The sequence below is a fragment of the Crotalus tigris genome, unplaced genomic scaffold (assembly GCF_016545835.1).
Source record: "Crotalus tigris isolate CLP2741 ecotype Arizona unplaced genomic scaffold, ASM1654583v1 scf7180000019031.1477733, whole genome shotgun sequence".
Classification (NCBI taxonomy): domain Eukaryota; kingdom Metazoa; phylum Chordata; class Lepidosauria; order Squamata; family Viperidae; genus Crotalus; species Crotalus tigris.
The window spans coordinates 693,253-710,376 of NW_024097335.1; the positions used below are offsets into that span (position 1 = coordinate 693,253).

General features: G+C 42.6%; 1 protein-coding gene across 10 annotated transcripts in view; it reads right to left on the reverse strand.

Annotated features, from left to right (window-relative positions):
• LOC120314980 (disks large homolog 2-like) overlaps nucleotides 1-17,124 on the reverse strand; it is an 899,194-nt gene that overhangs the window by 654,898 nt on the left and 227,172 nt on the right. For 8 of the 10 annotated variants that reach the window (XM_039358591.1, XM_039358599.1, XM_039358595.1 and 5 more), the window contains one exon: nucleotides 16,394-16,465. In XM_039358591.1, coding sequence (XP_039214525.1) covers nucleotides 16,394-16,465 — 72 coding nt within the window. The remainder of the gene's footprint in view (nucleotides 1-16,393; nucleotides 16,466-17,124) is intronic. The other 2 variants (XM_039358594.1, XM_039358596.1) reach the window with 1 other exon arrangement.

Here is a 17,124-nt window from a genome sequence, read left to right on the forward strand (position 1 = left end):
GTTCTTCATATGTTTTACTCTCCAGGTCCCTGATCATCTTAGTTGCTCTTCTCTGAACTTTTTCCAAACTCTCAACATCTTCTTTGTAGTTATCCAATCTCTTCTTGGAAGTACCCGATCAATCTTAAGGCAGTTGGGAACTTAATTTTATGTTGCGTGTTTTTAAAAAAAGAATAAAAAAAAAATTCAAGCCACTCTTTAAAACTCTTAAACCAGTGTTTTTCCAACCTGTCAACTTTAAGATGAGTAGATTTCAACTGTTAGAATTCCCCAGCCAGCACATATCCACTGGAGAATTCAGAGAGTCGAAGTCTATTCATCTTAAAGTTGCCAAGTTTGAAAAACACTGTTCTAAATAAATCATTTCAGAAGCTGCAGGTAACTGGTGGAACTGAGCAACAACAAAACAAAAGAAAACCTGCCATTGCAGAAATGCAAATAAAAAAAAGAAACAATGACATTTCATCCTGGAAGAATCTGGACAGATACAGGTAGTCTTCAAAATTACGACGGATCTGAAAAAGGGGACTGATGACCCACATTCAAAGTTCTGAAAGTTAGCACTCCCCCATCCACACAGTCATGTGACCACATTTTGGGCACTGTGGCAACACGGTCACATGAACAGCCATTTGCAACATCCTATAGTCACATGTTTTAGGAGGGCTTGGTGAAAACTGGCAGTTACTTCCAGTTTTCACTGGCTCGCTTAATGACTAGGCTGTTTGCTTAACAACCACGGGTTCATTTTACAACTGCTCTCTTTGCTTAACAACCACCATAAAAAAAGTCATAAAATTTCTTGAGGATATAATTACTATTTATAGATTTTTATAATATTTGATTTATAGTAGATTTGTTTATGTTATTATTATTATTATTTAAGTTTAGAGAGAGTTAAGGGTAATGTATGAATTTGTTTATTGTATAGAAATTTTTTGTTGTTGTTATTTTATTGTGATTGCATTTGCACACACCCTTTTAAAAATATAAAAATACAAAAACTATATACTGTATTTGTTTTGTTTATAATAACCCTGTATTTTGCTCTGGGAAGTGGGGGGGGATTAGGGGGGGAGGGGTGGGGTGGGATTAAGTATATATAGAAATATTAAAGTATGAAATAGATGGAGTAATTTAGAGGGAGGTGCCGCTCGGGTGTTTCCCCTGAACTGTATCCGAAGAGGGATAAGAGGGGAGGAGGAGGGAAGGAAGGAAGTTGGATGGGAGGAAGGGGTGAGGGGAGAGAGGAGAGGAGAGAGGGAGTAGGGAAGTAAGGAAGGAAGGTTGAGAGGGCGGATGCAGTCGGGGGGAGATAGACGAGCGACACCTAAGGTCTTATTTTAAAGGTATTTTTCTCTTTTTTTTAGTTATATATATATATAATGTATGGAAAGTATTATATGTATTGAAAATTCAAATAAAATTTTAAAAAATAAAAAAGTCACAAAATCAGGTGGGTCATGTGACTGACTTTTCTTACAATCATTATGACTTACGACCTCAATGGGCAAGCTCCGTTACGGTCGTAACTCAAGGACTCCCTGTAAAAGGAAACTTTTTATTAACCCAACGCATAATTCAGCTTTGGAATTGACTATCATAGAAATGGTGCTGGCTTGGTCACTCAACAGTGAGACACTGCTGAAGCGGGCACAGCAGCACCTGCATTTTCTGCGTCACATGAGCAAAGCACATCTTCCTTCCCCTGTCCTCACCACTTTCTACGGAGGGACGATCGAAAGCATCCCGTCATACAGCATCACAGTCTCATTTGGAAGTATCACTGCTTCAGGCCGAAAGGCGGTGCAGAGAGTGGTGAGGACAGCAGAAAAGTTCATTGGTAGTTCACTTCCTTCTATCCAGGGCAAGGCATATAAGTGATGGTTGAGCAAGGTCTGCAGGATTGTCTCAGATGCTATACATCCTCACTTCTCTTTGTTCTCCTTGTTATCTTCTGGGAGGAGACTTTGTGATATCCTGATCCGCAGTATTGTCTGGGATGCTACCATCCTCTCCATGACTTGTTTTCCTTGTTACCTTCTGGGAGGGGGTTTTGTGGTATCTGAAGCAGAACATCCGGATTCAGCCACAGTTCTGTAACCTTGTGAATTTTCAAGTGTCCTCTTTCCGCCATGTATTCAAGATAGACAGTGATTAATATTTATATGTGTATATCTATGTATGGGTGTAGGTAAGAGCCATGGTGGTGCAGTGGTTAGAATGTAATACTGCAGGCTAACTCACTGCTCACTCCAGAAGTTTGATTCTGACCGGCTCAAGGTTGACTCATCCTTCCATCCTTCCAAGGTTAGTAAAATGAGGACCCAGATTGTTGGGGGCTGTAAACCGCTTAGAGAGGGCTGTAAAGCACTATGAAGCGGTAAATAAGTCTAAGTGCTATATGTATATAATCATCATCATCATCATCATCATCTTACTAGGAACCGCCTCCATCCTGGGATGATATCTGTAATAACATCAAACATCCACATCTGCCTATCCCATGTCCTTGGTAAGTACTCGATAGGTAGACAAAATGCCAAATCCAGTCTGGACATCTGGCTGACTGTGCAATGATCCATGATAATAGTAGTAGTAGTAGTAGTAGTAGTAGTAGTAGTAGTAGTAGTAGTAGTAGTAATGTTGGAAGAGACCTTGGAGGTCATCTAGTCCAATCCCCTGCTCAGGCAGGAAACCCTATACCATTTCAGACAAATGGCTGTCCAGTCTCTTCTTAAAAACTTCCAGTGTTGGAGCATTCACCGCTTCTGGAGGCAGGTTGTTCCACTGGTTAATTGTTCTAACTGCCAGGAAGTTTTTCCTTAGTTCTAGGTTGCTTCTCTCCTTGATTAGTTTCCATCCGTTGCTTCTTGTCCTGCCTTCAGGCCCTTTGGAGAATAGCTTGACTCCCTCTTCTTTGTGGCAGCCCCTGAGATATTGGAAGGCTGCTGTCGTGTCACCCCTCGTCCTTCTCTTCATTAAACTATATGTATATGTATATGATATGTATATGTATATAGCATGTATATATGTGTGTTATATATGAATATGAGTAGATATATACTTTCTTTTGAGAGAAGAATTTCATTTTTAATGTGGGCCAGTATGCTCACAGTTACAACTGAGAATAAAGATTATCTTTTTTTATCCTCAGTAAAAATTCGGATCAATTCATGAGGAATAATGGTTATTAGCCTCCATGCTATTAGAACTGCCCCTGAAAGCCGCCTCTAGAAAGTGTCCTTGTGTAATTGTTTGGCACTGCTTTTTTCTTAAGCAGATGGTGAACTACCTGTAGCTATCAATGAAATTATCTTGGTTGTAGGAAAATACCTTCAGAGTACATTAATATTAAAAACCACCTTCTTTAAACTAAAAAGGCACAGAAATCCTCATCAGCACTTACTAGTAATCCAATATAGGAAGTCCTCAATTTACAACTTAGTGACCGGTTGAAGTTACAACAGCACTGAAAAAAGTGACTTATGACCATTTTTCATGCTTACAATTGTTACAGCATCCCCAGGATCATGTGATCAAAATTCAGGCGCTGGTTCATATTTACGATGGTTGCCATGTCCCCGGGGGTCACATGATCCCCTTTTGCGACCTTCTGACAGGCAAAGTCAAGGGTAGGCAACCTTGGCTCTTTTATGACTCGTGGACTTCAACTCCCAGAATTCCTGAGCCAGCATGGCTCAGCTTAGAAACTCTCCCTTTCCCCTCAGCATGGCTGGCTCAAGAATTCTGGGAATTGAAGTCCACGAGTCATGAAGGGGCCATAGTTCCCCCATGCTGGCTCAGGAAGTCTGGGAGTTGAAGTCCACGAGTGATAAAAGAGCCAAGGTTGCCTACCCCTGGGCAAAGTCAATGGGGAAGCCAGATTCACTTAACAACCGTGTTATTAACTGAACAACTGCCATGATTCACTTAACAACGGTGGCAAGAAAGGTTGCAAAATGGGACAAAACTCACTTAACAAGTGTCTCACTTAGCAACAGAAATGTTGGGCTCAATTGTGGTCATAAGCCAAGGATTTACCCGTACTGTATATATTAACCAGAAGTTGTTGAGGTCTTCCTAGTATTTCCAAGTAACTGTACATTCAACCATAAAGATCAACAGAACAGAAAAATTGTGTTTAATACAACCTGTGCCGTTTATATATTCATTCCAAGTGGTGTTCCTCACCACTTAACTTACCTCCAGAATTTGTTAGCTAATGTGGTGTGAAAGGGATTGTGGGGGGGGGGAGATGAGGGCACTGTGTTGTACTGTGCAGAAACAAATTTTGTATTTATTTCATGAATAAATTGTATTTATTTTTTTCAGGGAAAAGAGATGTTATATCTTATAAATGATTGCACTTGCACACCCCCTTTTAAAAATATAAAAATACAAAAGCTATATACTGTATTTGCTTCACAGTATAACAATTAAATGAATCAGCCTTTTATTATTTGTTTTTTATATTTTAGAGAAAACAAAACAAACAAAATAAATAATGGTGTATAGAGAGCAGATGAAGAAAATGAAAGAATAACGCACAACTAAGTAAATAAGGGATCAAAAAATGTCAAGGAGATTAGCTTTCTAATACATCGTTAGTAAATTATCAGTGGTTGAATCTAATCTTTAAATGAATAATAATCAGTATTAAGCTTTAAGAATAGATCAATCTCAGCAAACATGGCCAAGAGTATGTATGTATGTATATATGTATGTATGTATGTATGTATGTATGTATGTATGTGTGTGTGTATATATATATCTGTGTGTACTCACAGATAAGATGAGAATTTTAGGTGCCAAAAAGCTTGGTTTATCAGCAGATGGGCTTATCCACAAGTATATATGGTAGTACTTTTTAAAAATAAATGTGTATTGTTATACATACATATACATTCATATATAAGACCAGGGGTTTTCAAACATGGCCCTTTTATAACTTGTGGACTTCGACTCCCAGAATTCCTTAGCCAGCGTGGCTGGCTGAGGAATTCTGGGAGTCGAATTCCACAAGTCATAAAAGGGCCAAGTTTAAAGACCCCTGTATAAGACCATCCATGGATAAGCAGACCCCCAAACCTATAATCTAAATACAGGTAGTCCTTGACTTACGACCACAATTAGAATTCTGTTGACAAGTGAGAGATTTGTTAAGTGAATTTTGCCCGTTTAATGACTTTTCTTGCCAAAGTTGTTCAGTGAATCACTGGTATTGGGTAAGTTAGAGACACAGTTGTTAAGTGAATCTGACTTTCCCATTGATTTTGCTTGTCAGGAGGTTGCAAAAGGGGATCACGTGACCCCTGGACCCTGCAAACATCATAACTATGAGTCCATTGACAAGGGTCTGAAAAACAGTCATTTTCCAGTGCTGTTGTAACTTTGAATGGTCACTAAACAAACTGTTGTAAGTCAAGGATTTCCTGTACCATGAAAAATGCAGGTTACTTTATCCATAGTGGTGCATTTTTCATGGTATTTTGCTTAACAATTTGAGGGTTATCTTTATCTATGGATGGGCCTAAGTGTGAATATATATGTGGCAAATCATCACATAAGATTATAAACTACTATGGTTTAGCCCTCTCAATTCCTGGCAAATAGATGGGGAAGAAATGGAGGTAGTGACAGATTTTATTTTCCTGGGCTCCAAGATCACTGCAGATGGGGACTGCAGCCAAGAAATTAAAAGACGCTTGCTCCTGGGGAGGAAAGCTATGGCAAATTTAGACAGCATACTAAAAAGCAGAGACATCACCCTGCCAACAAAAGTGTGTATAGTCAAGGCCATGGTTTTCCCAGCTGCAATGTATGGCTGTGAAAGCTGGACCATAAGAAAGGCTGAGTGCCAAAGAACTGAGGCCTTTGAACCATGGTGTTGGAGAAGAATTGAGGCCTTTGAACTATGGTGCTGGAGAAGACTCCTGTGAGTCCCCTAGACTGCAAGGCGTTCAAACCGGTCAGTCCTAGAAAAGATCAACCCTGACCGGTCTTTAGAAGGCCAGATCCTGAAGTTGAAACTCAAGTACTTTGCCCACCTAATGAGAAGGAAGGACTCACTGGAGAAGGGCCTAATGCTGGGAAAGATGGAGGGCAAGAGAAGAAGGGGACAACAGAGAATGAGATGGCTGGATGGAGTCACTGAAGCAGTAGGCGTGAACTTAAATGGACTCCAGAAGATGGTAGAGGACAGGAAGACCTGGAGGAATGTTGTCCATGGGGTCGCGATGGGTCGGACACGACTTCGCAATTAACAACAACAACAACATGGTCTGCTTTAAATATTAGATGACTTTGAAGTGTAATCTCTCTCTCTCTCTCTCTCTCTCTCTCTTTCTCTTCCCCCCTCTTTCTTTCTCTCTCTCTCTCTCTCTCTCTCTTTCTCTTCCCCCCTCTTTCTCTCTCTCTCTCTCCCCATATATACATACACACACATATACGCATATATATATATGTAGGTCTTTGGTTGTTCGGGTTTTCTCCCGCGTAAAATTGGAAGTGTCTTGGCGACGTTTCGACGAAGTCCCATTCGTCATCTTCAGGCTGGTGTTTTCAGCTTCGTGCTTTGAGCGATGCAAAGCGGTCTATCTTGTAGTGTCGTATAAACGGGGAAGGCGAGGACCATGTCGCGGCCCTGCCAACTTCCTCGATTGATGCCTGGGTAGCCCATGCCGCCAAAGTTGCAGCGCTTCGGGTGGAATGGGCTGTGAGATGACTTGGGGGCGGCAGGGATGATACATTGTAAGCTTCTGCGATACAGCTTCGGATCCACCTTCCAATGGTGCCCGCGGAAACTTTCCGCCCCAAGGTGCCCGCTTGGAAGGACACAAATAGGGCCTCCGATTTGCGGAAGGGTTCTGTACGCTTTATATAACGCCGCAAGGCTCTGCGGACGTCCAATGTATGCCACTGCCGCTCCCGGTCATGTGTTGGATTTGGACAGAAGTTTGGGAGAATTACTTCCTGTGTCCTGTGAAAGAGTGAATTCACCTTCGGTATGAAGGCAGGATCTAACCTAAGGACCACCCTGTCCTTGTGGAAAATGCATAGGTCGTTTCTGACTGACAGTGCGGCCAGTTCCGAAATTCGTCTGGCCGATGTGATGGCAATCAGGAACGCCACCTTTAGCGACAGGTGTCGCAAGGAAACGGTCGCCAATGGTTCAAATGGTGACCGAGTGAGTGCGTGAAGGACTCGCGGTAGTTCCCAGGACGGGTACCTGTGAATTACTGGAGGTCTGGTGTTATAGGCGCCCTTGATAAAGGCGCGGATCCTGGGGTGGTGAGCTAAGGGAACCGAATCCGTGCAGGTGAGGAGGGTGGACAAGGCCGCCACTTGCCTGCGGATGGTCGCGGGGGCGAGGCCTCTGTCTAGTCCCTCCAAGAGGTAATCTACTATCTGAGGGATGTAGAGTTTGTGTAAGTCAAACTGCCGTTCCCTGCACCAAAGGCAAAAATTTTTCCAAGTGGTTGTTTGTTGGGCTGATGTAGATGGCGGATCCAGTGGTTGCGGTGTTGAAGCACGAAGCTGAAAACACCAGCCTGAAGATGACGAATGGGACTTCGTCGAAACGTCACCAAGACACTTCCAATTTTACGCGGGAGAAAACCCGAACAACCAAAGACCTACATACAAATACCCGCGAAAACCTCAGAAAACAAATAGATAGATAGATAGATAGATAGATAGATAGATAGATAGATAGATAGATAGATAGATAGATAGATAGATAGATACAGATACAGATACAGATAGATAGATTGGAATGGAATGGAATGGAATGGAATAGAATAGAATAGAATAGAATAGAATAGAATAGAATAGAATAGAATAGAATAGAATAAACAGAGTTGGAAGGGACCTTGGAGGTCTTCTAGTCCAACCCCCTGCTCAGGCAGGAAGATGGCTATCATGTCACCCCTAGTCCTTCTCTTCATTAAACTGGATGTACCCAATTCCTGCAACCCAGCCCAGCTGGCTATGGAATTCTGGGATTTGAACTCCACAACTCTGAGAGTTGCCCAGGTTGGACAGCCCTGGTTCTGAATCTCTTTTTTCCCAGGCTGTTTCAAGACAGACGAAGGATCCACATCTTTTAAGACGTCAGTAATGCCTTCTTCTATCTTCGTTCTTCCTCAGCGTCCACAGAATCTCTCACAGCAGAGTAGGATCACGAAGTACAAAAAGGTTAGGAGGAAATACAGCATAGAGAATCTTTTCCCAATCTGAGAATGAGGAATGCCTGGCTGAGGAATTCTGGGAGTTAAAGTCCACAAGTCATAAAAAGGGCCAAGCTTGAAGACCCCTGAGCTAAGGTTTTATTTCCCCCCCCCCCCCAGGGATCAGATGGGGAAACTGTTGAGCATTAAAGGAAAACTTAAAACACTTTTTGTTACATACTCTTGTTTTTCTCAGCTCTCACACAACACACACATACGTATATATAAACATATATGTCTTTACAAGGGGCAACTGAGAAAGAACGAAAAAAATAAACATTTGGTATAATTAGTTGTGACACCATCCATACAAGACCACAAGCCCCTGCTGCACACCAGGCTGTAAAGTGACAGCAAACACTGGACAGGAGAAATGACAAAAGGGTGGAAAGATTAAGAGGTGTCGTTGTAACGTGTGTGCTTGGTTATTAAATGTCAAGATTGATTTCCACCCCCATCCTGCCTCACCCCAAAGGTTCCTTTTTGCTCTGCTGGCTGATCCACAGCATCTGGTAGATCAGGGATCACTGCTGTTACACAACCATCCGTCACTGTAAGCCATCATTTCATCTCCATTTGTTTCCCCTCATATTTGCTAATTGCTCCTGTCATTACGACCCCTGATACCGTTTAGCAGCTCCCATCTGTCCAACTGTCCCCCCCCCCGCCCCGTAGGATGTCCTCACACTCATTTCAAACAGGGAGAGCCTAAATTTTAATTAATTGCCAGAGGAGGGGAATTTATCTGAAAATTTGGCTCCTTTGCAGTGATTTTATAAGCATCTGAGATATGACGTAGTCCTGAGATTCTCTATACAGGTAGTCAACTTGAAAGCACAGTTGAGCCCCAAAATTTCTGTTGCTAAGTGTGAAGTTGTGCCCCGTTTTACAATCTTTCTCGCCGCAGTTGAACCACTGCAGTTGTTAAGTTAGTAACACGGCTCTTAAATGAATCTGACTTCCCCATTGACTTTGCCTGTCAGAAGGTCCCAAATGGGTATCAGATGTCCCAGGGACCCTGCAATTGTTATAAATATGAGTCAGTCCAAGTTCTCTATAGAAGGGAGGGAGGGAAGGAAGGAAGGAAGGACGGAAGGAAGGAAGGAAGGGAGGATAAAGAAGGGAGGGAGGAAGATGTCCCAGGGACCCTGCAATTGTTATAAATATGAGTCAGTCCAAGTTCTCTATAGAAGGGAGGGAGGGAGGGAAGGAAGGAAGGACGGAAGGAAGGAAGGAAGGAAGGAAGGATAAAGAAGGGAGGGAGGAAGAAAGGAAGGATAAAGAAGGGAGGGAGGAAGGAAGGAGGGAAGAAGGAATGGAAGAAAGAAAGAGAGGTAAGGAAGGAGGGAGGGAGTAAGGAAGAGAGTGAGGGAAGGAGGAAGGGATGGAGGAAGAAATGAAGAAATAATAAAGGCGGGACTGAGGCAGAGAGGGAGGGAAAGGGAGGAGGGAAGAAGGAAGGAATAATAAAGAAGGGAGGAAGCAAGGAATAATAAAGGAGAGAGGGAGGAAGGGAGGAAGGAAGGAAAGAAGGAAGGATGGAAGAAAGGAAGAGAGAGAAGGAAGGAGGGAGGGAGTAAGGAAGATAGAGAGGGAAGGAGGAAGGGATGGAGGAAGAAATGAAGAAATAATAAAGGCGGGACTGAGGCAGAGAGGGAAGGAAAGGAAGGAAGGGTAAAGAAAGGAGGGAGGAGGGAAGAAGGAAGGAATAATAAAGAAGGGAGGAAGGGAGGAAGGGAGGAAGCAAGGAATAATAAAGGAAAGAGGGAGGGAGGATAAAGAAGAGGGAGGGAGGGAGGGAGGGAGGAAGGAAGGAAGGAAGGAAGAAAGAAAGAAGGGATGGAAGAAAGGAAGAAGGAATGGAAGAAAGGAAGAGAGGGAAGGAAGGAGGGATGGGGGAGTAAGGAAGAGAGAGGAAGGGATGGAGGAAGAAATGAAGAAATAATAAAGGTGGGATGGAAGCAGAGAGGGAGGGAAGAAGGAAGGAATAATAAAGAAGGGAGGAAGCAAGGAATAATAAAGGAGATGGAGGGAGGGAGGGAGGGAGGGAGGGAGGGAGGAAGGAAGGAAGGAAGGAAGGAAGGAAGGAAGGAAGGAAGGAAGGAAGGAAGGAAGGAGATGACCCACACAAGGTAGAAGAACTCATTAATAGTGACAATGGGGGAATGTTGGGAGAGTTGAAATTGACTTGAAAGAAAATAATCAATCAATACAAAGACCCAGTTCTCTGGAAAAGACTTTAATGTTGGGAAAGATGGACAAAAAGAGAAGAAGATGAGGGCCAACAGGGATCAGTTACAGGGGGATGGAGCATCATTGGAAGACCTGAAGGACCAACTTAGGGACACATCGCCATGGAGAAACTCTATTCATGTGGTCGCTAAGAAATGACACCAACTTGATGGCCAATAATCAATCAATCCACTCCACAGTTACTACAGTTACTTAACACTATGCTGGCTATCCTATTTATTCTTTATTCTTCTATACCTTTTTTGAAAAAACTTTTTAAAAGTCAGATGGGGCAGGAAGCCCGGCAGTTGTCAAATCCACGGGCAACTTGGCCCAGAGGAACGCCAGCTTGTAACCTCCAAATGTTTTTTGCACAACTGTTTTCCTTATCTCCTATCATTTTCTAGGTTGGCAGGAGCTGTGGAAAGTTACTGAGAGAGTCCTACAAGGTGCCCTAGAACGTCAGCCAAGAGATATTACTTGTCTTATGGTTACTCTGAGTTAAAAAACATTACGGTGATTGATGGCTGGCACTGTGAGAACCCTAACAGCCCAGGCTTAATGAAAGCTTGCCGTTTATAAGCTTCTTTGGAAGCAACTCCACGTTTTTGACAAGTTGAAGAGATTCAACGATATGATGGAACAGCAGTAGGGGGTATAATTTGTAGACTCTCGTGGTCTGCGTCGATTAGCAATCCTTGCAGGAGAAGTGTCTTCTTTAGAGTGTCATAGAAACTTCTTATCTCCTTTTCCTTAATGCCAGAGGGTTGAACCTTGACAACTTGAAGACTTGTGGACTTCAACTCCCAGAATTCCTATTTTCCAAAGCACCTGAAGGCCAGACAAGGAATAATTGACGGAAACTGATCAAGGAGAGATTCAATGTAGAAATGAGGAGAAATTTTCTGACACTGAGAACAATCAACCAAAGGAACAGATTTGCCTCCAGAAGCTGTGGAAGCTTCATCACTGGAAACTTTTAAGAGGAGACAGGACAGCCATCTGTCAGAAATGGTGTAGGGCAGTGTTTCCCTACACCATTGGGTTGCTGGCTGTGGAATTCTGGGAGTTGAAGTCCACATGCCTTAAAATTGTCAAGTTTGGGAAACACTGGTGTAGGGTCTTCTGCTTGGGTGGGAGGTTGGACTAGATGACCTACAAGGTCCCTTCCAACCCTGTTATTCTGATTCTGATATTTTAGGCTGTAACCGTTGCCCATAACATCCTGAAAAGGCTCCCTTACTTTCTGTATATCATTTGCATCTGCCACTGATTTGCAACTGAAACATTATTTAAAAAAAATAAAATAAGAAAATAAGCAGCATTCCAGTTAGAACTTAGCAGGGCATTAAATAATGTTGTGTAATCTTGCAACTAACATGAATCAGCTACATCAGAGGTCCCTAACCTTTTGGGCACCAGGGACCAGTTCCGTGGAGAAAGTTTTTTCCACAAACCGGAGGGTGCGTGATTTTGTGTGCTACTTACATCCCGCGGATGGGGCTTTGCTTGTTTGTGTGGACCAATTGCTGGCATGCTGCAGCCCAGTACTGGTTCACAGACCAGGGATTGGGGACCCCTGAGCTACATGATACTACCCCAAAATCTAGCTCTAGCTGGCTTTCATTGCAGGGAAAGGAACTAAAGTGAGAAGCCAGCATGTGACCTCAACTTGCAATTTTACTGCCAGCTTCTCCATGGACTTGGCCTGTTGGAAGCCGACTGTGACATGTACGGATGGTATAAACCAGTGTTTCTCAACCTTGACAATTTTAAGGCATGTGGACTTCAACTCCCAGAATTCCACAGCCAGCATTGCTGGCTGTGGAATTCTGGGAGTTGAAGTCCACATGCCTTAAAATTGTCAAGGTTGAGAAACACTGGTATAAACTAAAGTGACCCGGGACACTACAATAATGATAAACACCCATGGGTTGCAAAGTGCCCGAATCTTGATGCTGAAATGGCCGTAAATGTGGGAACTGGTTTTAATGTTATTGTTTGCAGCACCACTGTAACTTTAAACAGCCACTAAACCAGCGGTTCTCAGCCTATGTGTCACGACCCCATTTGGGGTCGATCGACCATTTCATGGGGGTCACCAAGCAAGGCTGTCCGCCATTTTTTCCCCTTTTCCGGCGGGTGCCTTACCTCCCTTGGGCTGGGCCAGCTGGTGGCCCAGCCAGTGGTTGGCCTGCTCCGTCTCTGCCGCTTGCCAGCTACGCCTCGGCCGGCGCAGGGGGCGGCACCACGCATGTGCAGTGCTCCCGGGCAGGGAAAGTCCTCGACTTACAACCGGTTGGGTAGTCCTCGACTTACGACCGGTTTAGTCCTCAACTTACGACTGGTTTAGTCCTCGACTTATGACCGGTTTAGTCCTTGACTTACGACCGGTTGGGGGTCGCGGTATTAAAAAGGTTGAGAACCACTGCGCTAAAGAAATCAATCATTACCGCAAGGACGACTTGCACACTTAAAAATCACTTAAATGTGTTCCAATTCTTGTCCCTTTATTCTGAATGAGGCATGTATAGGTAACCCTCAACTTACAGTGTCCATTCGAAGTTACACTGGCACCGAAAAAGTGGCTTATGATCGTTCACACTTATGATGGTCACGTGATCAAAATTCGGATGCTTGCCAACAGGTTCGTATTTATGACGGTTGTCATGTCCAGGATCACGTGGTCTCCTTTTGTGACCTTCTGACAAGCAAAATTAATGGGAAAGCTAGATTCACTATAACAACCACCTTTACTAACTTTAACAACTGCCTTCGTTCACGTGAAGTGTTAATACCACTTTACAATGCCTTGGTAAGGCCACACTAGGAATACTGCATCCAGTTTTGGTCACCATGATATAAAAAAGATGCTGAGAATCTAGAAAGAGTACAGAGAAGAGCAACAAAGACGATTAGGGGACTGGAGGCTAAAACATATAAGGAACGGTTGCTGGGATTGGGTATGTCTAGTTTAATGAAGAGAAGGATGACATGATAACCGTGTTCCAATATCTCAGGGGCTGCCACAAAGAAGAGGGAGTCAAGCTATTCTCCAAAGCGCCTGAAGGCAGGACAAGAAGCAACGGATGGAAACTAACCAAAGAGAGAAGCAACCTAGAACTAAGGAGAAACTTCCTGATGGTTAGAACAATTAACCAGTGGAACAACCTGCCTCCAGAAGCTGTGAATGCTCCAACAAAGGAAGTTTTTAAGAAGAGATTGGACAGCCATTTGTCCGAAATGGTGTAGGGTTTCCTGCCTGACCAGGGGGTTGGACTAGATGATCTCCCAGGTCCCTTCCAACTTTATTATTATTATTATTATTATTATTATTATTATTATTATTATTATTATTATTATTATTACTATTATTTAACAAATGTGGTGAGAAAGATTGTAAAATGGGGCAAAGCTCACAAGAAATGTCTCACTTAGCAACATAAATTGGGACTCAATTGTGGTCATAAGTCGAGGACCGCCTGTATCTGAAATGAAAATTAGTCAAACATACGGTCAACTATTTGACGTATAAAGATATGTTTCCCCTGGGAGCACAAAAATCAGCAAACAAGAAAGCAATTAAGCTAACCTAGGATAACTTCCCGTTCTGGCCTCAACTGAATGATTTCTATTATAGCCAACCTTGCAAAGAATGAATGCAGCCCTTTCTGATACCAGACCAATGAAGCCAGCTGTTTCCAACGTTGAAGCCTCTATGCTGAGCTTCTGAAAAATCAATTTTTGCCCCTCGCTGCTTTGTAATAAGCAAGCGAGATGAACTGGAAAAAGGAACGACAAAGAACTGATCACAAGAAACAACAACTAAATACAGAGGAATATTCAATAGAACTGCCACCTCTTCAAAGAGGGCCTTGCTCTCATCTCAGTTGTTCAAATATATAAAAGTATTCAAGTAAATATTTTTTTAAAAAAAATCACCCTTGGCATCAAAAATGGTATACCGGTAAAACGAAGAATCCGGAACAGTATCCTACAGCCATAGTCATTTTTTTTTTTTAACTTCAGTATGCAGATGATAAAAGTAAATAATATAAATTTGGCTAACAATAAACTTTTTATGCATATTTCAACATTAATTGCACATTTTCCTGATTGTTAGAATCATCTCAGCAACACTATCAAGTCATAAGCCTGTTCACTTGTTAGTAATTTCTAGTAAAGTTTCTTTCTCCTTAATTCTTCTGATCAGTTTGTACTGCTCCATATCAATCTACAGCAACACTTTAAAAGCTTATTTGTAAATCGTTCATTAGGATCAAAGATTTCTAGGGAGAAGGCCAGCAAAGGAGAATTTATTGATATAAGGATATAAAATAGTACAACACTAACGTCTGTATGTAAAAACATCTGTATTTTAGCTAAACTACACCACTATTGCACTGCTGGAGTGCAAATATTGTCTTTCTGTGATGGTGCCCAAACTTTTTTTAAACATAAGATCAGTCCTACAAAACTCTGGAGACGTAAATGCGTTATCTATTTTCACAGGATTGTTCCTATCCAAATTACTGTTTTCTCATCAAAAAATGCTAACATAGTAGTTTAGAAACCCTGAACAATCCAGAATCAAATTTGCTTTTTTAACATCCACACATTTTCTGCATAACTTTGGAGTCATGGAAATAAATCAGACAAGAGACTGTTTTAGGAATCAAAATGTATACAGCTCCAATGGGGCCCCTTGAAGCCTCCTGCTTTTGGCCAGGAGATTCAAATGCTTCACACTGACCACCAAAATCAAACTTCAGCTTTTCAGAACACATTTTTAAGCGGGTTGCCCAGCATATTGACACATCTGTGATAATACTTCAACCAACCCTTATTTGTGTTAACAGAGGCATAAATCACGCTCAGCTTAATAAGACCTTAAATGCACTGCATGCACAAATTTGCAGCTGCAGCCTGAGATGGGAAATGGGCCATCTGAAATGTGAACGACACATAAACAAAAATAGAGAGAATCACAAGAGCAGGAAACTGTTTCCCCCTGTGAACTTACGCTAGCCATCACCAGCAAAACATTTACAGGTTTTCCCAGTCCTATTCTGGCAGTGATCCTTGTTTAACAACTGCTTGCTCGGTCACTATTCAAATATACAATGTCACTGAAGTAGCGGTTTGACTGGACTTCTATTTTTGGCCCTTGCAGCACACCCAAGTGATCACAATTTTGTCACCTACTCTGCTGGATTCCCTCAATCAAAACCCGTGGGAAGCCAGCGGGAAGTCGGAAGACATGGTTATATGAGTTCTTCGCTTAATAACTCACGTGGTCCTCGCTTAATGACAGCAACCAGGATTGCCAAGAACTGTTGTCACTAAGTCAGTGGTTCTCAACCTTTCTAATGCCGCGACCCCATAATACAGTTCCCCATGTTGTGGTGACCCCCAACCACTTATACATCACTTGGTGCCAGGGGCGTGGCCAAAGAAAAGGGGAAAAAAATGGCGGACAGCCTTGTTTGGCGACCCCCGTGAAATGGTAGTTCGACCCCAAATGGGGTCCCGACCCACAGGTTGAGAACCACTGCACTAAGTGGTGTGGGCCTATGATTTTTTTTTCCCATTTACAACCGTGTCACTTAAAGACAGAGCTTCCGATTAGTGCTGTTAAACAAGAACTGCCAGTACTGAAAACTAGCTAACTAATATTCTGCAGATGGCACGCTTACGAAGAATTACGAAAACTCACAGCCAGAGCAAAAATTTAGCTAAAGCTAAATTTCAGAAGGAATCTATGTAGATTGATGTGTGTCTGGTTCCCTCCATTGGGGTTTGGGAAGCTTCTTTGAGAACATTTTTGATTTTATTGCTAGGTCCTGGTGTCTACTTCTAGCATACATCACTTTCCATCTTTCTTTCAAACATCACACCAGAGAAGAAAGAGATAAAATATTCTCACTTACAGAATGTTGAATAGGCATCCATCCAGGCGATTCGACTGAACATTTGTGAGCAGGACATCTCGTGTGACTCTGCTGCAAGCAATTGAAAAAAAAAAAAAAAAGAGAGAGGTATGTGTAAAATTATCTGCACACTGTAAGGTCTTCCTCGACTTACAATCATTCGTTGAACGACTGTTCAAAGTTACAATGGCACTGAAAAAAATGACTTATGACTGTTTTTCAGACTTACAACCATTGCAGCGTCCCCCCCCCAGTCACGTGATCAAAATTCAGATGCTTGGCAACTGATTCATATTTATGAGGGTTGCAGTGTGCCAGAATCGTGCGATCAACCTTTTGCGACCTTCTGACAAGTAAAATCAGTGGGGAAGCCAGATTCATTTTGCTAACTTAACAAGTGCAGTGGTGCTAACTTAACAACTGCAGTGATTCACTTAACAATTGTGGCAAGAAAGATTGCAAAATTAACGAAATTAACACTGAACAACTGTCTCGCTTAGCAATAGAAATTTTGGCCACACTGTGGCGCTTTGCCACAGTGAACTGTTGTGGTTGTCCCATTAGTAACACGGTTGTTAAGTGAATCTGGCTTCCCTATTGAGTTTGCTTGTCAGCAGGTCGCAAAAGGTGATCACAGGACCCCGGGAAACACTGCAACCGTCATAAATATGAACCAGCGTTACCAACACGAGTCATTTGGTACCGTCCATAACACGGCCATCTCGCCATTA